The sequence below is a fragment of the Gopherus evgoodei genome, chromosome 9 (genome assembly GCF_007399415.2).
Source record: "Gopherus evgoodei ecotype Sinaloan lineage chromosome 9, rGopEvg1_v1.p, whole genome shotgun sequence".
Taxonomy (NCBI): Eukaryota; Metazoa; Chordata; order Testudines; family Testudinidae; genus Gopherus; species Gopherus evgoodei.
The window spans coordinates 103847696-103873336 of record NC_044330.1 but is presented as its reverse complement, the minus strand read 5'-3'; the positions used below and the strand labels follow the sequence as shown (position 1 = coordinate 103873336).

The 25641-nt window shown below is 42.5% G+C and overlaps 1 protein-coding gene across 8 annotated transcripts in view; it reads left to right on the top strand.

The window, feature by feature from the left end:
- The first annotated feature begins 202 nt into the window (after positions 1-202).
- The window catches only part of LOC115657270 (integrator complex subunit 6-like), a 60214-nt gene continuing 34775 nt past the window's right edge, over positions 203-25641 (top strand). For 3 of the 8 annotated variants that reach the window (XM_030574874.1, XM_030574873.1, XM_030574872.1), the window contains exons 1-2: positions 203-403; positions 481-558. In XM_030574874.1, the coding sequence (XP_030430734.1) occupies positions 293-403; positions 481-558 (189 nt within the window). In that variant the 5' untranslated portion in view covers positions 203-292. Of the gene's footprint in view, positions 404-480; positions 559-853; positions 1115-25641 lie in introns of those variants that run through there. The other 5 variants (XR_004001943.1, XR_004001942.1, XM_030574870.1 and 2 more) reach the window with 3 other exon arrangements.

The following is a 25641-nucleotide window of genomic DNA, read 5'->3' as shown; positions in this document are numbered from 1 at the left end:
CTTCCCAAGCGCTGCCCCCGCCTCGCCGTGCGCCAGCTACCGCCCCTGGCTGGGAGGGGGGCCCTCGCCCCAGCAGCTCCCCAGCTCATGACTATGCAAATGACGGTATAATAGCCAGCCAATGGCGTGCGGGCGGGTCACATGGTGCCGCCGGAGGCTGAGGGGAGAGAAGTTGGGTCTCAGTGAAGCCAGGCAGCGGCCACGGGCTGCGAGCGCTCGGGCTGCAGGCGGCGGGGGAGGCTGAACCGCTCCCCCTGCGGGGCGCCCGGCCGGCCGGGGCGCTGCCAGGACCATGCCGATCCTCCTCTTCCTCATAGACACCTCGGCCTCCATGAACCAGCGGGCGCACCTGGGCACCAGCTACCTGGACATCGCCAAGGGCGCCGTGGAGCTCTTCATGAAGGTGAGTGCGGGCCGCCCGCCCCGCGCCCGCCCGCCCGCCGGCCCCCGGCTAACGCCGCCTCTCTGCTCTCTCCGCAGCTGCGGGCCCGGGACCCGGCCAGCCGCGGGGACAGGTACATGCTGGTCACCTTCGACGAGCCGCCCTACTGCATCAAGGTAACGCGCGGCCGCGGGGCGCCGCCGCCGGCGGCAGCGGCCCGTGAAGATGGCGGACATTTTGCTTTTGTATGGAGGAGCGAGGCTGGCGGAGGGCGCTGCTGAGATGGAGGAGGGGGAGGAGCGTCATGCGCTGCCCCGGCGTGGGGCGGGGCCGGCCCGCCGCGCAGCCAACGGGGGCCCGGGCAGCGCCCCGCCCAGCGCCTCTCCTCGGCCCGCCCCCTCGGCCGCCCTGCTGGACCCCGGGGCGGGGGGGTCCTGCCCCTGCGGTCGCCCCTCGCCCCGGGGACCGGTCCCAGGGGGTTCTGCCCCTCCCTCTCCCCGGGAGACCGGGGCGGCGAGGCTCTCCTCCGTCCCTGCCCCCCATGCACCAAGGCCCTGCAGACCAGGACAGCGGGGTTCTTGTCGGTGCCTCCCCTTGCTGGGACCCTATAGACGGGGACACCCGGACGCCGCCTCTGCACCAGGATGCCGTGGAACAGGACAGTGTGTGTCCTTCCTCCCCATTCCCTTGGCGCGACTACTCCTCCCTCAGCACTAGGACCCCATAGACCAGGCCACTATGGGTCATGTTCCCCCTTACCCCAAGCACCGGGGTCCAGAGCGGTGCGAGTTCTCTCGCCGCACCTTGGCTGCTGCTACACAAGGATTGGAGGAAGAGGCTTCTGAAGCTTTTTCTCCTCTCCCCCATGGCCCTTGTCCCCTTCCTCTGCTGCCCCTCTTTCTCCTCCTTTAGCTGAGTTTGCTTCTGCCTCCATTTCAGCTGCTGTTGCTAGGGAATCCTAGACTAGAGGGTGCATCGCTACCCCATTGCAGTGCTTTGTGCACAAGGATTAGGGCAAAAGACTTCCCCCACTCTCTGCAGCAGCAGGAATATATGTATTGGAGCAGCAGCCTGGAAGCAGTCCTTTCCCCTGTACATAGGCGGCTTGTATTGCAGCACAAAGATTGGAGCAACTGACTATCTCTTCCTCACACTTGCTGCTGCCTTTCCATGCCTCACCTTGGTGTGTCTCCTCATTAGTGACCAAAGCAACATACTGAGCCTGTCTCTTCCTCCTCCCACACCTACTGCCAAAGGTGTAGCTCAGGAATTGAAGAGAGACAATGTGGTGCTGCATTGCCATGTGTTGTGACTTACAGCTGTTTACTGTGGGTATAAAACATTACCATTCTGATTTGATGGTATTACTGTGCACAAGTGTGTGTGATTACACATGGCAGTGCTGAATTTGGCCCAGTGTGTGTCTTTCTCTTCCCTCATTTTTGTTGTTTCTCAGGATTGAGGCAAGTAGTCTTTGTCTTTCCATGGCTGCTGCATCCCAAGAACATGTCAAAAATCTAGGCCACCTTAGCAATATTTCTGTTTGCTTCTCAGACCAAGACTTACAAGCAGCTGAGATGTCCAAATGAAAGTAATTTTAAATGTCTCATTAAAGCACACCACAAAACTCTTCACTGAGAGGTTTTGAATATTTGTAAATATGTATCCATTGAATGGCTCTGGGAATAGGTATTCCATTACTGTTCTTTTCTGTTTTAATGTCAGTAATTACCAATAGTTATCATCTGATTGCATTAACCCAGCACAAATTATGCAGATGTCCACATAACAAACACCACGGTTGTTGGCAATCCCAGCAAAGAAGCTAAGAATGGATGTTCTCTGCAGGTGATGGCCAAAGCATGTTGGTGGAACATGGGTATGGTTGTGCTGATGCTGTGCGCGTTGTACAGCTTCTGTGGGAAGAGAAATTTATTATCTGGGGCCATGCATCTTCCACCTTTGACCAGCATTAAATTCACACACTTGAAATGCAGTCTGCTCTCTGAAATGCTGATAACACTTACATAAGTCAGTACACTGCTACTCCGATATAACGTGACCGGATATAACATGAATTCGGATTAACGCGGTAAAGCAGCGCTCAGGGGGGTCGGGCCATGCACTCTTGTGGATCAAAGCAAGTTCAGTATAACACAGTTTCATCTATAATGTAAGATTTTTTGGCTCCCGGGGACGGCGTTATAGTGAGGTAGAGGTGTATTTATTTTGAGATTCCTACTCCACACCTTTCCTTTCCTGTCTCATTTTGTTCTCTGCATTCATGAAGATCCATCTTGAACTCAGGGTTAAAATCCCTTAATTTCTGGCAAAGAAATACTGGCTGGCATTCTAGTCCGAAAACACTGCAGCACAGTGTGAAATGTATTTCCCTTCTCTTCTCCACTCAGGACTAAATACAGCAAACCTAGTCTTTGTCATGGCAATCTTAGCTGTGAGAACACATTTCCTTGTTTTTGTTGTATTGCACACAACATAATGAAAATATTTATGGTTTTCCGGTGTTAATTCATCTACTTGCAACTCTGCAATAAGAATACTATATAGGTTATTACCACATGCCATGCAAGTCTTACTAAAGAAAATTTCTATATTTGGAGTATTGTACCAATGAGTAGTGCTATATTACTAATGTTGGTACATAGCATTTGAAATACATGGGAACTGATGTGTTTTGTCCGTAGTGGTGTGTGGCACAGAGTGCATAGTTTTAAAACAAAAATAACGTGAATTGGATACTTCATGTGAACAATAGTTACTTTCTGAAGCTTGGTAAGATATTCCTTTTCTTCTATCAAGAATAAGCAGGCTTAGCCTGCAAATATTTCTCATAATTCTGCAGTTTGCATATCATCAGAAGCACGTGGAGCATGAGTGTATCTTGTATTTATTTAAATGGGAAGGATCTAAGGACTTAGATCAAGTCTGTTTTCTTCTGTCTCTAGTTCCAAAGTAGCCAAGCAGATTTGTACATGTTATAAAACAAAAACTTTGCAAAGGAAATACTAATATCAAACTACAGCACTAATGGTGGATAGGCCAAGATCTTTTTTCTGGGTTGGGGAAAGAGATTTAAGAATGAAAAAGTAAGCTTACAAAATATATTCCAATATCTGTCCAGCAGCAGATGATCTCCCTTGCCAATTGCTTTGCTTTTTTGTTTGTATCATTTATTGAGAGAGAATCACAGTCTTGTTTCATTGGTTACTTTAGGAAATAGTTGTTTAGCCCTTTCCATCAACACCAGCTGAGTTGACCCCCACCAGAAGACGGCAGAGGGACTATGGAAACAGTTCCTTTGGTTGCAGGGAGGCTGTCACTTCAGTGTAACTTTTATAGCCCTATAATTATTTTACTTAAAAGTACGTTAAATCAGTGGCCTTGCTTGACCCCTGCTAAAAGAGGGTGCCCTAGATAAAGCAATGCTGTCATGGTTTATAATGTTTATACTATCATAGGCTTGCTGGTAGGCAGAAGAAGTCACATGCTGAAATCAGTGGAACGCTCTCTTCCATACCCCGTGTGTTGTACGGAATGTAATGCATAGTAAAGATGATGAAATATGATCTAAAATAGATGTAACTATCTGTAGGGTTAAATAAAGACCAACATCTTAAATTTTTAAAAACTTTTTTTTGGTCTCCAGAGCTGCCTAAAACTGCACCTAAAATCTCTTTTGTCAATGGAAAAACACCTCTGGCTTCCTTGGGCATTGGATCAGATTCTTTGTTAACTTGCCATCTACTCAGAGAAAAGCTATTTATTTTAAGAACAACCTAGGATGCTTTATTTTTAGTACTTCCGAAATTATGTTTTAAGAAAAGCACTAATTTCCAGATTAAAAACCTTTTGAGATGCTAAGTGAGTTTGCTGATATGCTACTAGACAGAGGCTGGCAGCTATGCAGAGACAATAGTGCAAGTTACTTTAATTCTGATTTACTATGTCATGTCCAGGATTTGCTTACACTTACTTTGAGGTATTGCCGGAATCTCTCACTCCCCACATACTCTTAATTCCCGTTTTAGAGAATGGCATGTTTGTTTGTGGTTCCTACCTGTAGATCTGCCCATTGTCCTAAGCAGGCACAACTGATTGAAGCAGTCATTTTAATCGGTTTTGCCTGGCTGTTACTGATCTGGCAGTGCTACGTGGAGAAGCAAAAATCTCTTCTGGAAAAGGAGGAGGAGAGAAATTTCCTCCTGCACCCCCAGCAAGTGTTACTCTTGCCATTTTCCCTAATTGCTTAGAGAAGCGAGTTGACTATTGATGTAAAGCTAACCAAAGAAAGCTACGGATATAGGTTCTGTGGGATGCTGAGATCTCCAAGTTGTTATCCAGTCTTGCAATCCCTGGGCATATGTGTAGACTTGTTTTGTTTCCTTTTTTTAGGAAGACTGGTCAACTCTTAATTTATTTGCTGCTTTTTCACTAATATAAAATCTCATTTTGTCAATCACTCACTCTACAGTTTGTGAAACGGTCCCAAATTACTTTTGCAGCCTATGCTGTGGGTAAATATTAAGTCTCACGATGAAGTACTAATACAGTCTTATCCAGACTAACTGGTTTTATGAACTTTCTTACGCACTTGTGACTGATACGATTTCAGCGGGGCAGATGACAGTGAGATGGCCTTCCCTTGGCTCTTGGCGGTGTTCTATATGGCAATTTCCCAGAAATGGTGATTCTTGTTTTAACATGAATTTCTCCATAAATGACCTGCTCACAAGTCCGAGTATTGGGACAACTTAAAATTGATTTTACTTCAGGGACTAGGGTTAGGAGTTCTATATTCCTGTTTGTTTGTATTGTCACATATTGTATTGACTTCAGTTGGTGATCCAACAGGTTGGGCCAATAGCTGGTTTTCTGAGACCTAGTGCAGTAGTACATAAGTCATTTTGAAGCTGTTGTTAAAATACACCTCTGCCCTGATATAACGCAACCCGATATAACACGAATTCGGATCTAACGCGGTAAATTAGTGTTCCTGGGGGGGGGGGGGGGCTGCATGCTCCAGTGGATCAAAGCAAATTCGATAGAACACTGTTTCATCTATAACACGGTAAGTTTTTTTGGTGTCCGAGGACAGTGTTATATTGATGTAGAGATATAACTTGGAGTTCTAACTACAGTACATAATGAAGTTTACTGCCATACAAAACTCAACACCGTGTTCAATTAACATTTCTATATTAACGCCTACTGTATAAACACATGAAATATGGGGGAGTTATGGAAGAAAAATAAATGGAAGTCAAGGTGAGAATTATTGGGAAGGCATGGGAATGTACAGAAAAGTGGATAGGTAGTGGGGAAAGAGCTGTGAAGCTCCCTGTAGGTGACCGTGTGGAGCTTGAATCTGATGTACTAAAAGTGAATAGTTGAAGGGTAGAGAACAGAATGAGAGGGAAGGAAGATGACTTCAACTATGTTTTGAGTGGACTGGATGTGGCAGTGTTGGTCTTGGAGGCTAGAAAGGAGTAGTGGGCAATAGTCATGGCTGGGGATCAGTGCATAGACAAGAATTTGAGCCATCCTGATAGAAAAGGAAGGATCTTGGAAATGTGTAGGAAGAATTGACAAGACTTGCTAGCCCAGAGCTCTAACTAGCACTGGTTGCTCCCTCTTCTCTCCCACTCTGACTGTGTGCCATGTCACATTTAGATGAGCTCTCCAGTCTTGGAGGATGGTGACTTCTATGACTAGGCTTTCTGAGTCTCTCACTGGGTAACCTCTTCTGACTTTGAAACCATTACATGAGGCCTGTGACCTTTGTCAAGGTTGGCTGTGTTTGTTGGCTGGAGGTGGTAGAAATTTCTGGAAGGCTCCTATGTAAGCGTCCACTGAAGGGTACTGAAATAATGCCTAGCAGCTCGGTTACTTTTTAGGGAGGCTGGTGAGGTTTGGGATTAGTTTCACTATTATCAGCAGTCTGTCTTTTGATATGAAGTCTGTATACTTAATGGTGTCAAACACATCAAACTCTCTTTGTTCATCATGAAATGGTTGCTCTGTGAAGGCAGTGGGCACTACCGTGGCCTACGTGGCTCTCTGTGACAGAAGAGTAACTGAGTATACTCTGGTGCAGACCTAGGGTCTCTTTTTGTATTATTTCAGCGGTGGAGAATTCAGAGTTCCAGATGCTGGGTCAGAGAACTCACTCTGCTTCTGTTGTCCAGACTGTTGGCTCTTGAGGTGGACAGTAGCAAGAAAGCTGTTCTGGATGACAGGTGCTGTGTTGTATAAAGGCTCTCGTGTTGGCAGTGGCCAATTCATGGAGAGTCGAAGGAAGCTTGTGCAGAGGACAACGGAGAGAGAGTCCATTTGGGTAGGCTGTAGCAAATCCGTAGGCTTTTAATTTGGGGTAACTTGAACAGGGTCTTGCACTGAATGGAGTTGTATGAAGCTGGAAGTGAAATAGTTGCTTTTCTGTACATGTAAGAAATCTGGCAGAAGCATTCTGATCAGGTGGGCATCTGGAGCTCTGATTTAGAGCCATGGAGAAAGGAATTCCAGTAGTCTAAAGTAAGAGGATGGTGATTTCAGCAGAGTTGAAGCTGAGGCAGTGGTGTAAATAGGCAGTATTGTGGAGGTGGTTCTAGGCAGGTCACCAGTCACAAGATACGGGAAGAGGGGAGTTCTGGGTCAAAGATGAGGCTGAAGTGAGGGTGAGTTGAGGGAAATGGAGTTCTGAGTTGGGGCTGAGAAGAGAAATTTCTGTTCCTCTTGGGCAAGAGGAACATTTCTTTCTCTTAATTTGTAGCTGAAGTAATGTGAGAGGTCTTCAGAATTATCTAGTCAAGAGGCAGGTCAGATTGGTGGGCAGAAGGAATCACTTAAATATTAATACATACATTTAAGTATTGTTATAAGGTTGTGTAAAAGGGACAGTGTAGAGACATGATTTCTGATTTGTTCCATTTGCCAAAAGTTGCCTTGTGCACACTACTTAAATGCCTTTACACATGATGGAAGATAATTTTAAGTCTTCAGCCAGCCCTCCCCAAAACAAGTCTTAAGTTCAGTGAAGAATCTTATTCTAACCAATTTATTTTGGGCTTCCATTATCCTGGTATTCTTTTACATAGTCTCCCCCCCCCCCCCGTCTCCTCCCCCCCCCCCCCGAGTGGTGACTTTGAGCATGAACAAATAGTTTTAAACTACCTTCTGTAATTTAACAAATGTTCTTATTCTGTTTTGTTCTCTTAAATTCATTTGCATAACAGAAGTAATTTTAGTCTGAAGGGAGATTGGGGTAAATCCCTTATGACTATTACCCTCTGAGAACAAAATAGGTTTGGAATCCACTTACTGTTACTTGCTTGGGAATAATTTGTCTGCTAGCTGTAATAATTCCCCCACAGTTAGCTGCTCCGTCTCCAAGTGTAATATTCAGTATATTTTTGGTGGCTTGATTCAGTAGTCCTAAAGAAAGGTGACCAGACTACTTGATTCTGTTTTTAGTTGGACAATCTTGGGATTGGGCAAGTAAGATTAAAGCAAAATAAAATGGTGAGTGTTTTTGTTGGGGGGCGAGGCAGACTTGTGCATGCCGAGGCCCCCAATGGATGCATTTTAAAATCTAAAAATGAGTACTATTTCACTTGAACTTTGGGGGGATTATGAAATTAGCCCTCTAGTGGAAATACCATGGAATACTGACAGCTTTCAATTTAAAGGGATACTACTTGATTTTTTATTTTCTGGTAGAGCACTTTTTAAAGAAGTGTGTACCTGTTGCTTGGTGGGCCTCTGGTCAATAGCAAACACGCTCAGGCTCTTCTCTCTCCCTATTTTCGATCAACGTTCCTTCCTGCTATCTCCACTTTCAGCTGTGGTTTCTAGTAAACAGCCTCTTGTAGAACCCAGGGAAGTGGTACAAGTGTCAACAATGGCAAATTAGTGATGCACAGTGCAGACAAATGCACAATAAAAAAAACTGAAAAAGCAGAGTTTTTTCCCCTTTTAGTTTACAGTAAGGATAAGAGTTACTTCTGTCAATGTTAGACCGCTTTCAGTGGAAATATGAGGTTTTTTAATTGATGGGGTGCTCTAAATTCCAGTTTATTCAGAAAGAATATGAAGCACTGTGTTCTAATAAGGAATTGAATTCTAAATGGAGAGAGCAGTGTAGAAATGACACTGGTTCCTTATGTAGTTATGTCCTCCATATCCAGTCAGCTGTTAAGTCATCTTATTAATCTAACTGGTTTCCAGTTAGATAACTTGTTTTCACTGGCAGCTTACAACTAATGAAAAGGAGAGGCAGTGTGGATTGCTACTCTAAACTTATTTAAAGCATCTAAGCAGCTCAGTGTCTACTGGAATTTGCAAATTAAGGCCCTGATCCTGCATATGCTTACATGAGACACTGATGGTATGAAATGGTAGGATTTTTTGGAGAAGTTAGATTGACACTAACACCTATCGCTGATAGCCACTATGGCCATTTATTTGTCTTTTTACTTGGCTCTGTATTATCTTGAACAGGCCCATAGACATATCCAGTGGCTTTAAGGGGTACTAGATAAAAGCAGAAATGTTTGCACTAAGAGGGTTTACTAATTTCAAATGCTAACGTCACTTTTTATAACAAGTTTAAGTTGTAAAATCATAACAGGTATTTCTGCCTAAGACAGTCTGCAAATAAGTGGAAAAGCTTCTCTGTTGTGAATAGGGAGTTGTCTCCAAGTTTCTTTGCCAAATGCTCCTTGTTTCTTATGTACTATGTACTGTTTTTTCATCAAAATACCAAGGCAAAATTCACAGGAATGACTAAACTATGATCCAGGCTTCATAGCATGGCATTATAATCTATATAAAAATTTACATAATAGTTTAGATTGTAAACTCCTTGGGGCAGGAACTCTCTTCTTAAACTAGATGAAGTACCATTATGTTGATTTCTAAAATATGAATGTGTGCTTGTATTAGCTTTTGCAATAATGAATTCTATAAGATTGTAAATACTCTTCCTTTATTCTTAATTGCTTATAATGTGTTCATTCTCATTTTGAGTTTTGAAAATGTTTCTCCCTAAGGGGAATAGTCTATTTACTTTGAACCCAGTGGTACATAAATGATATTCTGAACTTACTGTAAGAAGACTTGCGTGGATCTGTATTCATGGGTAAAAGTAGTGCATGTCTAGTGACTTAATTGTCTAGATTATTCTGGTTTCAGCTTTAACTATGGAGCCATAATACATACACAAAAATGGCTGCTTAGTTGTAAGAGTCTGATTTACAGATTAGTTAGAGAGCTCCACTATCCAATGATTGTGTCTTCACGCAATACTTACCAAATTAGCAGTCCATCTTGGTCAATTTCACAGGTCATAGGATTTTAAAAATCATACATTTAATGATTTCAGGTATTTAAATCTGAATTTCATGTTGCTGTAATTGTAGGGGCCCTGACCCAAAAAGTTGTTGTGGGGTGGCAAGGTTATTGTAGGGGGGGATTGTGGTACTGCTACTCTTACTTCTGTGCTGCTGCAGGCAGTGATGTTGTCTTCAGAGCTGGAGAGCAGTGACTGGGAGCCCACCTTTGAAGGCAGAGCCGCTGCCAGCAGCAGTGCAGAAGTAAGGGTGGCCTGGTATAATATTGCAACCCTTCTGTGCTGCTGCCTGCAGGGCGCTGCCTTCAGTGATGAATGCCTGGCCAACAGCTGCCATTCTCTAGCTGCTTAGCTCTGAAGGCACCACAGAAGTAAGGGTGGCAATAGCTTGATTCTCCTAAAGTAATCATGTGATGCTCCCCCCACTTTGCGACTCCCTTTTGGGTCAGGATCCTCAATTTGAGAAACGCTGGATGACTCCTCTTCCCTCCGTGAAATCTGTACAGTATAGGGTAAAAGCACACAAAAGACCAGATTTCACAGGGGGAAACCAGATTTCACGGTCCGTGATGTGTTTTTCATGGCTGTGAATTTGGTGGGGCCCTAGCACTACTGTACAACTTGATCAACTTCTTCAGTAACTTGCATTAGGAAAACAAGGGTATGGGAGGGAGGAGGAATGCCACCATTTTAAACCAACTGTAACCGGGCAGACTCACCCCCACGGTGCCTCCTACTGGTCGTCCTTGGGAATTAGCTCAGACTCCAGTTCAGAGTGCTCTCTGCAGGCCAGTGATCCACCTTGTTCTCAGCTACTGGCCCCGTGTACCTCCCTGGATCCCAGTGCCCCTTTTACGTGGCATTCTGCCCCCCTGGCAGTGACTCCTTTCTCTTTGGGGTTTCCCCCTCCTGGGAACCCCCCACCCTCTATCCCCACTTTGCTTCAGTATTGGCTACTGCTAGTCATTGTCTAGCCCCACGCCCTGGGGCAGACTGCAGTATCAGCCACTCATCATCAGCAAAGGGGTTTGGACCTGCTGCCTTGGCCTACCCCTGGGTTGCACCTTGCAACCCCAGTACCTCCTGGCCTAATTCTAGGCTGCAGCCTGGGGCTTTCCAGGCAGGAGCTCCACTGCCTTTCCCCAGTCCTGCTCCACGCTAGGTACCTTATCTGGTTTCTCAGCAACCAGGCCCTTCTCCCTCTACAGCCAGAGGGAGACTGTCTGTGCTCCTGGCTTCTCTACCTTATATAAGGGCCTGTTGCTCAGTTTGGGGCATAGCCCCAGCTGCTGCCACTTCCCCCAATCAGCCCAGCCTAAAAGGCTGTTTTCTCCAGCCCCAGGCCCTTATCCAGGGCTGTTTTAACCCCTTCAGGGCCGGAGCAGAGATCCACTCTACTGCACCAACTTTATTTTAACTTACATTTAAAACTAAGTATTTGATACTAATGTGGACTGTGGGTTTGGGAACTTGCTACTGTTCTCTCTCCCTGCCCCTTAATTTCTCTGTCTTATTAATGTGTTCTCTAGTCAAATATTGTGATATATCCACCACAGAGTACAGCTATTTCTAGAATCTATAACATCACTATATAGTGCTATGTATAGAGCAGTTGTGAACAATACCACTTAACTATATGCCAACTGTCATTTTAATATATGATCTCTGTTATTGTTACACTGAAAACCTTGAGTAGAATTTGAATATCTAAAACTACACTCTATCAAATTCAGTTTTCATGGATTCTGCTTAATATTTGCTGGAGACTCTGAACATAAAAATGAAAAGGATCATATGGGGAGCTGTCCTAAACACAGGCAACAAGTCAAGCTAGGGACAAGGTTTTAGTGAAATGTTTGGTTCATGTCTAGAATATACATTTTAAGTGGAGTCCTTGTAATCACATTCTGTGTGCAATTTAGAATCTGTAACTGCCCGATACTTGTGTTGATCTATCCATTTCTCCCTAATTCCCTGTAGAGATTGAGGTACTTGCATTTTCTGTGTAAGGCATGGGTATAAGAAGATATGACTCTGGGATCAGTCGTTTTAGTTTGAATTTCAAACTGAGCATCTATATTTTTCTTTCAAATATTGATTTTTAAGTTTGTTTTTTAATTGGCCACAAAACAAGATATTAGAATGTTGTACATTGCTGTTTAGCTAAAAAAAACCACTAACCAGAAAGTATTGAGGTGAGCAGATTCTTACTCAGTTGCCTTGTGCTTTTCTGCTTTTAATGCTGTTATAGGCTTAGCTCTCTAATGTGAACTTTCTACAAGAAGTGATATTAACAATTCTATTCACGTATAGGGTGTAAAGAAAGTATTTTCCTTATGTTTACTGTTAAAGATAAAGGGACTTGAAGTTAATTTTAGCAACTCTTTCAGAGGTGCTGTTAAGCTTTAAACAAAACCATGTATAAAGATTGCAGTATTTGTTTTGTTTTTTTTTAAATTGTTGTCTAATGACTTTGTTAGATTTTTAGTATAAGCAAAGGGCTACAGTTTAACAATATTGGTTTTCAGTGGAACTGACCAACATTTATCACCGTATTATAGTGGGGTAGTAGCACCTGTGTAGTTAAGGTGAGACTCTTACTGTTTAACAGCTGACTTTTCCAAGTGAAGTCCACATGCTTCCTGGATTAACCTGACAATTTCTGTGCCTCATGAGGATCTGGGGTAGGTTAGTGGTCCTTATTTGAGCAAGGGGTTCCTGATATACAGCTATTCCTCCCCCCAAAATCTTCAAAATCGTTTCTTATAACATGTTTTTGCACAGGGGTAAAATTAGTGATGCAAGTTGGAGTCAGCTGGGCAAGGGATTCTCAGTTATGGTCCATCACATTACAGAATTTTGAAAATTGGTTTTCCGTAACGGGGGCTGAGGTGGACTTTGAAAGAGAAGAGGAGGAGAATACCTACTGAGTTCATACGTCTGCAGTCTCATGCTATGGGTTGTCCCAAGCACCTTCCCCCTGCACCAGACCCTAAAGTGGAGTATGGGGCTCTCATCCATTTCCTCTTGATGCTTCCAAGCTGGTAGATATGCTTCTTGTAGCCCATCAGTTGCCACTTACCTTCCTTCATCCCTCCAGTCCAGCTAGAGGAATGGAGGGGCCAGGAGAAGTGTAGAGCTGCTTCCTGAGTGGCAATGAGGTGATCTCAGAAAGGTTCCTGGTGTGTCTCACTCATGTGTAACCCTGACTCACCGCTTCCTCCAAAAAAAAAAAGCAGGGGGGGGAGGGAGACAGAGGGAATTCACTGCCCAAAAACTCAGTACGCTTGGTATTCTGGAAGTATACAAGGCACTGTTGGTTAACCTTGACTTAGTTAAAGATTTTGGTCCTTGAATGTTATTTGCACTGTTGGGAGTGTACTTTACTTATTGAAGTTTATAATCCAAAAGTACCTACTATTTCTAAACTACGGTGTCCATATAATCCATCTTCATAAATTACTACATAAAACACATAGCTGGTTTAAATACAGAATTAAAGTAGATACTGTAAAATCTCAAACTACTTCAAAACCATACTGATATGGTTACTTGTTTACTGAGTGGAACAAATTCTAGATAGTTTTGGGTTCTTTGTTTAAATACTGATACATTTTGAAATGGTGGGTTATGATGGTTTATATTCTTTCACTTATTTAAGCATATGTGATGGCCTTGTTGCTGCAGCAAAAATAAAAATGGTGCTTTTGATCATAGCCATCCAAATGTCTAAAATATTGCAGATTAAACCCTGGATGTCAGTTATTTAAAAATACAGCTATTCAACAGGTAACTAGGCCTGTCTTGCTGGCAGTTTGCTCTTTGATGGTATTGATTATTTTACTTTCCTCAGAGTTACATTTGAATATAGTATTTTCATACATACATATATTATAAAAAAAACCTTGGGCATTCATTTGGTATCTCTCTGTTCTGCTTTCCTTGGTGCAGACAGTGTTGTTCTACTCTGAATGCCTGCAGTTTACATTAAGCTGTGATTCAAGCTTGCAAGTTTGATCTGATAATCAGAAGCTTTTTACTAGCAGATTTATAGGTGTCAATCAGTACATTTGAGAATTAACTTTAATGCAGGGAAATAAATATTTAGATGAATTAGAAAAACAAGTTGTGAAGCAATCATTAGGATTTGGCTAATACAACTTGTATTTCAGTATTGCATAAGAGGTGGCTTTTACAAATAGATCAGCACATTTAACTCCTCCTAATGGAAATTAAAATTTTACATGTTTTGTACCTGTATCTTAATGCCATAGATCCCTCTGAAAAGGACCATGTGTACTGCTGTTTTTACACACAAGAGCAGGGTTTAGGTGGCTGTAGTAGCCAGAGCTGGTTGTATGTTGTGTGTCATGAAATGTCATGAAAAACAGTAAAACAGAATTAAGAAAAACAATCAGCATGAAAAAAAGAACTTATTGGCAGGCTATCAATCACAGTAACCAGTATTTATGCACTCTGTATTAAGCACTGCTTTTGATCTTGTTCTCTTCACCTAGTCAAGAAAGAATGACTTGAAAAAGCAGAGCAAGTCTGGCGTTTTTCTTATTTATAACCATAATTTTGTAGATAGGAAACTGCATCAGTCGTTCCACAGACAGCGCCCTTTTTAAAAAAAATTGAAATTATTTAAAGAGTTTCCATCTCCATTTTTGGAGGAAGGACGGTGGTGAGGCAGAGCTTTCTATGGTGGAAAAATTCAAGCTAAGTTCTTGGGTTCTGTATCACGTGAGTCAAAGAATATAAAAGCAGCAAAGAGTCCTGTGGCACCTTGTAGACTAACAGACATATTGGAACATGAGCTTTCGTGGATGAATGCCCACTTTGTCGGTTCAAAGAATATAAAGATTGTATGGGAGGAGTTTGAAAATGAAAGGAGTTGGTGCTGAGAGGGAAGGAAAGGACAGGTGTCTGGGACTTCCTCTTTGGTACGATCCCTGGTGTGTTGAACTGGTTCGCTGCCTCTCTTTGAGAATGCCCTCAAATTTGGGTGGGTTGAAAGGGCAATGTGCTGAGAAGTTTTTAAAGAACTATTCAAGTGGTTTATGCTTCTCTTGCCTGTTTTTGGAACAGAAGGGAGAAGAGATCTTGCAATTCTTAATACTAATAGAAATGTTTTCAATGAAAGAAGGTTGCTTTCAGTTATTTGAAAGCACCATAGGAATGCAACGATTGCTAAATATTTTTATTAAGGCTGTCAAACAATTGAAAAAATCATGCAATTAAAAAAATTAATCAAATACCATTTAAATGTTTTTTGGATGTTTTCTACATTTTCAAATATATTGATTTCTATTACAACACAGAACACAAAGTCTACAGTGGTCACTTTATATTTATTTTTGCTTTCAAGTATTTGCACTGTAAAAAAACCAAATTTTTCTGGTGACATAAATAAGATGAAGGCAGCATTATCTCCTGTAAATGTAAACAAGCTTGTTTGTAATAGCAATTGCCTGAACAGAAGTAGGACTGAGTGGACTTGTAGGCGCTGAAGTTTTACATTGTTTTGTTTTGAGTGCAGTTATGTAACAAAAAAAAATCTACATTTGTAAGTTGCACTTTCATGACAGAGATTGCACTTCAGTACTTGTCTGAGGTGAACTGAAAAAAGGATTTTTTAATCATTTTGACAGTGCATATATTTGTAATAAAAAATGTACACTTTGATTTCAATTACAATACAGAATACAATATATATGAAAATGTAGAAAAACTTCCAAAGTCTTTAATAAATTTCAGTTGGTGGTCCTATTGTTTAACAGTGTGATTAAAACTGCATTAATTGTGATTAATTTTTTTGAGTTAAGCATGTGAGTTAACTGCAGCTAATTGACCGCCCTAATTTTTATTTAAATCCTCTACTATGTTGGAATTAAAAGCAATAACATGCTATTGGATGGGAATCCAAAGCTGAAACTGACAGGATAGTGAAATTAAGTCAAAGTTGAATGCCTAACACAAAACAAGACCTCAGGAGTAGTGAAAAGTAGAATGTTGAAATTGAAATACTTCCTGTATCTACAAGGCTATAGTTACATAGGCAAACTATTTGTTTGTTTTATCTTGACTTTCTCTATGGCAATTTTTAGAGCAAATGACATTCTGGAGACCTTTTTATTATGTGTATGAATACTTTTTGGAATTTAGAGCAAATTATTTCAATCTGTGAATTTACTACACTTTTGATGCATTAAAATTTAAACATTGTGCAGTGCTTCCAGATGGTATGTAGTCTCAGAGAAGGAGTATATGCACATGTCTAGAGAGGTGCTTCTCCAAGACTGGTTTAGCAATGAAGATCACTACAAGCCAGCCAATATTTTTGGGAAGCCCGTAGCCATTTCTCTTTGGCCAGATATATAACTTAAAAACTTACCTAATGTGTTTAAACTGAAAAGGAACTCTCTTATTATTTTTTGCTGCTTTTGAAAGTCAATTTTAAGAGACAATTCAAAGACACACTAGATCACTGTCTAAACTTTTGTTCTAAGAAATGGTGGGTGGGTTTAGGTTTCAGTGTTTAGGGCTCAGAATTGCTTGTTCACCATTAGCATGCCAGTTTGATGAGTGCTGCTCTCCTAGCTGTTGAGTTTTTCAAATGCTGGCCTGTCTGAAGCACACAGGCAGGGTAAAAAAGGTGACATAAGAACGGCCATAGTGGGTTGGACCAAAGCTCCATCAAGCCTAGTATCCTGTCCTCTGACAGTGGCCAATGGCAGGTGCCCCAAAGGGAATGAACAGACAAGTTATCATAAAGTAATCCATGCCCTGTCACCCAATCCCCAGCTTCTGGCAAACAGAAGCTAGGGACACCATCCCTCTCCATCCTGGCTGATAGCCATTGATGGACCTATCTAGCTACCTTTTGAACCCCATTATAGTATTGGCTTTCACAACACCCTCTGGCAAGGAGTTCCAGAGGTTGACAGTGTGTTGCATGAAAAAATACTTTCTTGTTTGTTTTAAACCTGCTATCTATTAATTTCATTTGATGGCCCCTTGTTCTTGTATTATGAGAAGGAGTAAATAACATTTCCTTATTTACTTTCTCTATACCACTCATAATTTTATAGATCTCTATCATATCCCCCTTAGTCATCTCTTTTCCAAACTGAAAAGTCCCAGTCTTATTAATCTCTCCTCATATGGAAGCCGTTCTATACCCCTAATCATTTTCGTTGCCTTTTTTTGACCATTTTCCAATACCAATATATCTTTTGAGATGGGGTGACCACATCTGCATGCAGTATTCAAGGTGTGGACGTACCATGGATTTATATAGAGGCAATATGGTATTTTCTGTCTTATTATCTATCTCTTTCTTGATAGTTCTCAACATTCTGTTTGCTTTTTTGACTGCCGCTGCACATTGAGTGGATGTTTTCAGAGAACTATCCACAATGACTCCAAGATCTTTCTTGAGTGGTAACTGCTAATTTAGACCCCATAATTGTATATGTATAGTTAGGATTATGTTTCCCAATGTGCATTACTTTGCATTTATCAACATTAAATTTCATCTGCCATTTTGTTGCCCAGTCACCCCATTTTGTGAGATCCTTTTGGAGCTCTTCGCAGTTAAGTCCCAGGCAGACTATCTTGAGTAGTTTTGTATCAGCTGCAAATTTTGCCACCTCACTGTTTATCCCTTTTTCCAAATCATTATGAATGTTAGATAGGGCTGGTCCCAGTACAGATCCCTGGGGGACACCGCTATTTACCTCTTTCCATTCTGAAAACTGACCGTTTTATTCCTACCCTTTGTTTTGTATCTTTTAACCAGTTATCAGTCCATGAGAGAACCTTCCCTCTTATCCCATGATGGCTGATTTTGCTTAAGAGCCTTTGGTGAGGGACCTTGTCAAAGGCTTTCTGAAAATCTAAATAACACTATATTCACTGGATCTCCTTTGTCCGCATGCTTGTTGACTCCTCTCAGAGAATTCTAGTAGATGGATGAGGCATGATTTCCCTTTACAAAAACCATTTTGACTATTTCCCAACAAATTATGTTCATCTGTGTCTGACAATTTTGTTCTTTTACAATAGTTTCAACCAATTTGCCCAGTACTGAAGTGAGGTTTACTGGCCTGTAGTTGCCAGGGTCAGCACTGGAGCTCTTTTTAAAAATTGGCATCACATTAGCTATCCTCCAGTCATTTGGGACAGAAGCTGATTTAAATGATAGGTTACAGATGACAGTTAGTACTGCAATTTCACATTTGAATTCCTTTAGAACTCTTGGGTGAATACCATTAGGTCCTGGAGACTTATTACTGTTTAGTTTATCAACTTGTTGCAAAACATCCTCTAATGACACCTCAATTTGGGACAGTTCCTCAGATCTGTCATCCAAAAAGAATGGCTCAGGTTTGAGGATCTCCCTCACATCCCCCAGCATTGACAGGATGTTTGGCACCCCAAAATTAAATTGCCTGATAACTTGAAGGAGATCTTTGTGTAGTGTCAAAGAACTGATTTTAGAAATAGGCTCTAAATTGAGAGAGTAGGACTGGATCAATCCTAAGCAATCCAGTGGAAGGTAGAATAAACAGTGTAGTTTTATCATGCAATTCTATGATCCATTGTTGGTGCTTTTTCGTATCTTTGGGCTGGTCTAGACCTAAAACTTAAGTTACCCTAGCTACCTTGGTCGGGATGTGAAAAGAGCTGCAGCTGAACATTTAAGGCTGTTTTCTTTCATTAAAAATAAATGTATGTGCTGTTTCATATATTTAAATTCCAGTTACCATCCTTTTGTGTCAAGCTGCATTCATCATGAGCAAAAAGTGAGTAATCTAGTAAAAAAGCATGTCATTCACCATTTTCCAACATACTAAAATGTACAATTATAAAGAATCTGAAAATATTGAGTTACATAATTGTTTAAATAAATGTATATAGTTAGTGCACCCTGCAAGGTAGCAAAAAGATGTACCAGATCTAGTGTAAAGGCTGTATTTAGTTGTAAATCAACATGTTTTAATGGTTATATCAACCAATAGAAGTTCACCTTTTGTTAGAAAATAACTGAAGTGTTCAAATGGTAGGAAAATTGATTAAAATCAGTTGTTTAAATCAAGTTCTTCAACCTGTTTTTTTAAATGGCTTTGATATAAATCAGTCCATCCTGTTCTGTACATATCTAAAATCCAGGGACTTTGTCTGCTTATTATTCTCTTGCATTTTGATACTCTTGCCTCATCCTCCCTGATTGAACTACCTCATTATCTCTAGCTTGCCTGCATATATATATACCTTCCCCTGGAAATTTCCACTACATGCATCTGACGAAGTGGGTATTCACCCATGAAAGCTCATGCTCCAAAATGTCTGTTAGTCTATAAGGCGCCACAGGACTCTTAGTCTGGATCTGTAAAAGCAGCAAACACGGCTACCCCTCTGATACTTGCATGAGAGTGGTGCTTTTTGTCCAAACTTGAAGAGACCAACTAGGAAAACCTCCTGGTGGTGGTGGTGGTAGTGGTAGGGTGGTTGTTTTTTATTCAGACATTTGTTTTGAAGATCCCCAAGCCTCTCAACTGAATTCTACACCAGTTACCGTAGTTTTAATAGCTGGGAAAATTATTTATTTAAACTTAACTGACTCTTTAATTTCTAATCTTTCCTGTATTGCTTAGTTCTGCTACTTTATTTTTATTCACTTAGCTGGTGGACCCTCTCTCTTTGCTTGGCAATTCTCTCCAGCTTTTGTCTGGAAGGAAACAGAATAGTTGTGCAGTGCCACCAGATGTCTTTGATTGAAGAATTGTATTTCACAAGACAAATTTCAGGATTCCAGAGGATGATATTTGAAAGTTCTGTTTAGTGTCACAGAGGGCTGATTGGCATCCCTTTTGCCCAATCATGGCTTGGGGCTGCAGGTGTGTGATTCTCACAAATGCCCAGAAAAGCAGGTACAGTATAAGTACCTCATTAGACCTTCATATTCACCAGAAGGTCATCCCATTAAAATTCAATTCTCTTTGGTTTTTCCTCTGAACTCTCAAGTAATGGCAAATTGACACTTCGGTTTATTTGCCAAGGTGTAGTCTACTCAGTGTTAACAAATTCTCTGCATAAAAATGATCTACTAGGAATTTGGTACTTGAAGGCCTGAAAAAACCGAAGTCTCACAACTGGAACTTATGCGTAAGGAATCCAAAATATAATTGCTCTGTAGTTTTGACTTTATTCTTGTCTATTTGCATACATAGCCTCTTTAACTCTTCTTGTTTCAGTGCTTGCATCTCCAGCTCCCTTTCATTCGATAGTATTCCTACCAGCAGATGAAAATACTCACAGTATTCCCTCACAGTAGCATTTTCCAAGGCAGCAATTTATAATCCTAACCACTTTTGAAGGGCTGCTGCTGACACAAGAGCACAGAAATGATTACGCTGAATAATTCTGCAGGATTCTTTTAACAGTGTATTGAGGGGTAGGAAGAGCAAGAATATAGAAATCCTCAATCCCAGATCCAGTTTCAACTCCTGGAGTACTCTGAATGCCCCTGTCATTTTTTAGTGATACATTCTTAGGTCAGAGTCATCAGGAGAAACATATTACAGAAGTGATTTTTGTACTATTCACTTGGATATTTTTTTAATGTCCTCCAAGCAAGCCTTGCACTAATTGACAGAAAATGCTACTTTTACTTCCACAGGCATTTATTTAAACAAGGTGTGGAGTTAGGGAAGTCCTGTATTCCCTGCCCCCTGCACTCACATGGAATAGCCTTATAGAATCGCTTATTACAAAAAGAAATATACAAGACATCCAGTTAATGTACTGGAGGAAATCCAGGTATGCTCTCAAGATCATTTGAAAGTTAAGACATGGAAGAATTATGCTTCCATAAGTGTGTATTCTGTCACTTTCCCAATCTATATGTTAAAGGAGATCAGGAACCCTCAGAAAACACGTCTTGAGTTGGGGCTGGGACCTGGTTTACTACCAAGAAATTTAGCTCATTTGGCAGGCGCTCTGCAGTTGTACTGAAGAGTTAAGAGGATTCAGAGGTCCTTTGTCATTGTTCAGTTAAGTCAAAAGACCTGGAGCTGGCCCAAAAAAACCCACTGCCAAGATTCAGGGTGGAAAAAAACTTGTTTAGAGGCAACAAAATGAGGGATTTTGAAAGATGGGGATTCTTCTAGCTGATTATTAGACTATCTGCAGGAGGGCTGTCTGCATTGCTGAGGTTGGGAACCTGTACCCAGTCCATACTCTCCCTCCACTTCTGGGGTACTGAATGATGGCTCTCAAGATGCAAGAAGCTCAGAATAGGTCTGAAAGCTCTTAGCCTTGGTCTTTCTCTGAACTTTTTGCTGTCCTACCACTCAAAAAACAACCTTCCTTTGAAGAGATTAGAGAAGATGCATAGCCCCTGCCCGTACTCATAGGGCTTCTAATCTAGCATTTTAAAGCACACAGTCAGGTGTTTTGCCACTGGAGATTTCTGCTTCAAAGAACAGCAGGTGGGATAATAACATCTGTCGGGGAGTTGCCTGACACTTTTTAAGATCATTTGCAACACTTATCTTGCCTCAGAACATAAACACCTTTGGGAGGCCCTGAAGTCTGGAAATGAGCCTGTCTTCAGCCTGAAAGGATGAAATTTCTGTTGCAGTCAGCTCTGTACCAAAAGCTCTGGTACTTAGCTCTGGCTGCTTTTTTTTAAGACACCTCACAATCTACAAGTTTGTCAATGCATCTGTCCAATAATAGGCCAGGGAACATGTCATTGGGAGCGTGGCTGGGTAGAGTTGAGGGGCAGGGAAGTTTGTTACCAAAATCACTGATGCAAGTTTCAGAGACTCCCCTAGGCTGCAGTGCCTGGCATATTTTGGGGGGAGGAGAGGGAAGAGGGAGAAGAATCTGTTTCATAACAGCAGCTTGTTTTCGGGGGGGGCGAAGGGGGGAGAGTCCCAAACTTCATTTTTTTAATATATATTTAAGGGGTAAAACAAGTGTTTTTTAGGCTTCTATCTCTTTTTAAAAACAAAACAAACAACCCAAACTAATCAGACTTTTGTATACCTCAACTTCACGTGGCTTCTGTTTTATTTTAGAAAAGAAGCCATATGAATGCAAGACCAAACACCTTCCACTACATGTGGGTTTTTAAATTGGGTTTTAAAATGAAAGCTGGCACTTGTACACAGTGTGACACTGACTCCTGCAGATAACTTTTCTCTGCAGAACGGGTACTTCACAGGCTGGTAAGCTTCCCTGTGTTGGCCTGCTAATGTGCGCCAGTTTCTGTTCTGGGGAACTACTGTTAACCATGCCACAGTAGCTGAGGCTCTTTCTCTGTTCAATTCTAACCCTTTTTGAGACGCGAGGCTTTAGCTGTGCTGTGGACAACTGGCTGGAAGTCTAACTCGTTTCATATAGCCATTTTATGATACTAATTCTTGGATACTACCAAGCTGACCTGGATTCAAATTGCTGACTAAATAGAAATAAAGAATTGCCCTCAGTATAATCTCCTGAGTAATCTAGATTCCCTCCATTTCCTTCACCTCATTTTCCCAATAGGGGTGTGGAAGAATATTTTTATCTGGATTTTAAGATATATTCAGGGCGAGGAGAATGTTATGTCCATATATGCTGTCACCTCTTTAAAAATATGTCCCGCATATTGTGTGTAACTCATTCCCTCCAACGCAACATAGAATTACTCTGAAGCAGTAGTTCTCAAACTTTTCACATTACTTTACCCCTTTCAGGAGGCTGATTTGTCTTGCACACCACAAGTTTCACTTCACTTACAAACTTGCTTACAAAATCAGACAGAAAAATACAAAGGTGTTACAGCACAATATTACTGAAAAGTTGCTTATTTTCTCATTTTTAATTATTTATCTATAATTGTAAAATAAATTGCGACCCCCGCCCCCAGGTTGAGAAACACTAATATATTGTATAGAGCCATATAAACAAGTAATAGTATGAAATTTTAGTTTGTACTGACTTTGCTAGTGCTCTTCATGTTGCCCGTTGCAAAGCTAGGCTAATATTTAGAGGAGGTGATGTACCCTCGGAAGATCACTGTCCCCCAGTGGTATGCGTACCCCTGGTTCAGAGCCACTTCTCTAAAGAAATTAGTGACTTTTTTTTTAAATTTACACATAGCATCTTTCATCTAAATAGATCTTGCATTTAAAGCTAAGGAAGAAACTTAATTCTTTACTCTTCCTGTTATGGCTGGAGATAGAATAGATAAAAGATCTGAGAACATGGTTACTGCTTATAAAAATATTTGCTCTTTTCTCCAGAGTGCTCTACAAACAGATACCCAAACTAGACTTCGCTTCATTGAAAGCAGCAGGAAGTGAAGCATATTTCATTCAACCTGCAGTAAGGACTGACTTAAGACAGAATGTAAATGCCCTTGTTGGAATTTGGTACCTCCTTTGCTGAAAGAGGACAGATGGCCAGGACTTCAGTGTCAGTTAAAATCTTAAATGAAACTTATTTCTTGCCTTAGTCCTTATCACCAAGATTTCCCAGTCCTTACAGCTCTTCTCCCAGAGCTTTACAGTCCTCTTCAGCTGAGTCTTCCTGCCACAGTCAGCACTTGCAGCTATCTCCCACTCTGGCCTTCTAAGTGATAGCTTCAGAAATTCCCCTCCACCACCCCCCTTTCAGGTACTCTCCTGCCTGCAGAGACAAGAAGCCTTCTATGCAAATCCCTGTAAAACAGGTGACTAGGAGTAGGCATATGGCCTACAACCACAGCTTGAAGTTTCAGAGGGCAGTGGCAGGTGCAATGGGACACAAGCATGCCTTCCAAGGCCCAGTGCTCTGTTAGGTAGGCATTAGCAAAACGAATAAGAATTGAGTTAGTTTTACTCGGCTGCTGCTCAGGTAAGTTCTGAGCAGTAGCAAAGGCAGGGATTGGCACTATTCAGTGTAGAGGACTCAGAACTGAGGTTTGGAGGTAAGGCGTGGAATAACACTTAAACATGCACACACCTGCCTCGCAGCAGCCAGGTAGCTGAGGGAGTGAACTGTAAATGTTGGAGAGATGTTCTGTACTCCCCATTGCAGCAGTCGGGAGTCTCTGGGAGCAGAGGACAAGACAGCATGTCACGACTCCCTTCCAGCAGTGGGGGAGGGATTGGGACCATGCAACTGTCCTTCTTTAAGTAGCAAGTGTCTGTCTGCTAAAGAGACAGAAGGGTTCCAGGCAACAACCTGGTAGGAATCTGAGCCAGCTTCCAGCAGCAAGGAAGTAGTGACAAAAGAAAGTATTACGAGGTAGGATGCAGAGGAACTAGAGCAGGAGAAAAGTGTGTTTTTACAAATATATAATATGGCGTGGAGGAAGAGAGTTGAGGAAAGCATAAAAAGAGGCATGATCTGTATATGAACATAAATGGAGTGAAGCCAGGAGGGAAAGGAAGTACAAGAAAAGTGAGGAAATATAGTGAGTCGCATTTGTGAAACTTCTCTACGTTGGCTGATTATACAGTTTTTAAAAGTCCCCAATTAATGGTACACAGCTGTCTTAATGTCTTTCTAGTTCTGGGGCCGGGGTGGGCACTGAGCTGGGAGCAGGAATGTGGGATACTGGTATCTTTCACTGGCTACTAGGCCTAGCCCTTGAGCACATATTACATGTTTTTCTAACCCTGGGCAAGGCTGATTTGGGGAGGAGTTGCCGAGCACCACAACGGCAGCTCCTTGTGTTCTCCCTGCAGCTCCTTCATTCACCACCATGCCTTAGGTCAGGGGTCGGCAACCTTTCAGAAGTGGTGTGCCGAGTCTTCACTTAAAGTTTCACGTGCCAGTAATACATTTTAATGTTTTTAGAAGGTCTCTCTCTATAAGTCTATATTATATAACTAATCTATTGTTGTACGTAAAGTAAACAAGGTTTTCAAAATGTTTAAGAAGCTTAATTTAAAAATGAATTAAAATGCTGATCTTACGCTGCCGGCCCATTCAGCCTGCTGGGAGCCTGGGGTTTCGTTCACCTAGTTCAGCAGCAGGCTGAACGGGGCCTGTGGGACCCTGGCTGGCAAAAGGCCGGCAGCCGGGACCCCAGACTGCCAGCGGGCTGAACGGGGCCAGTGGCTGGGACACCAGACTGGGGGTGCAGGTGGGAATGTGGGGTGTGGGTGCAGGAGCTCCTGTTTGGTGCTCAGGGTGGGGGTGGGGATGTGGGGGGGTGTAAGAGTCCGGGCCTAGGATGTGAGGGGGCTGGGTATATGTGCGGGTGCAGGAGTCAGAATGGGGGCTGGAGGTGTGTGTGGGGGGGGTGCAGGAGTCAGGGCTGGGGTTGTGAGGGGTGGAGGGCTCAGGACAGAGGGCGGAGTGTGTGTGAGTTGGGGGGTGCAGGGCTCAGGGCAGAGGGCTGGGTGCAGGGCTCAGGGCAGAAGGTGGGGGTGCTTGGCTCGTGGTTGTGCTCCCAGCCCCCTGCCATGAGTGGCTCACGGCAGGGGCTGGAGGGGATATGCCCGATTCCACCCCTTTCCCCAGGGCCCTGGCCGTCCTCACCTCTTCTCTGCCTCCTCCCCGGAGCAGCAAGCACACTGCGACTCCACTCCCCTTCCCCCTCACAAGGACGATCAGCTGATTGGCGCAGGGAAGGAGAGAGGGAGGCACAGGAAGGCAGCACACTGGGGCAAGAAGCGGGGGAGGCAGGAGCTTGGCTGCTGGCAGGACCAAGCTTCTGCCTCCTGCCCCCGCAGGAGAGAGCGGTAGGTGGGGGGGCTGAATGGGGCTGGGACCCTGGCAGGGAGCAGCGTGCCATTAAACATCGGCTCGCATGCCATCTTTGGCACGTGTGCTGCAGATTGCTGACCCGTGCCTTAGGTATTCATGTTTAATTTCTAAATGCCATTCGTTGGACACACTTTTT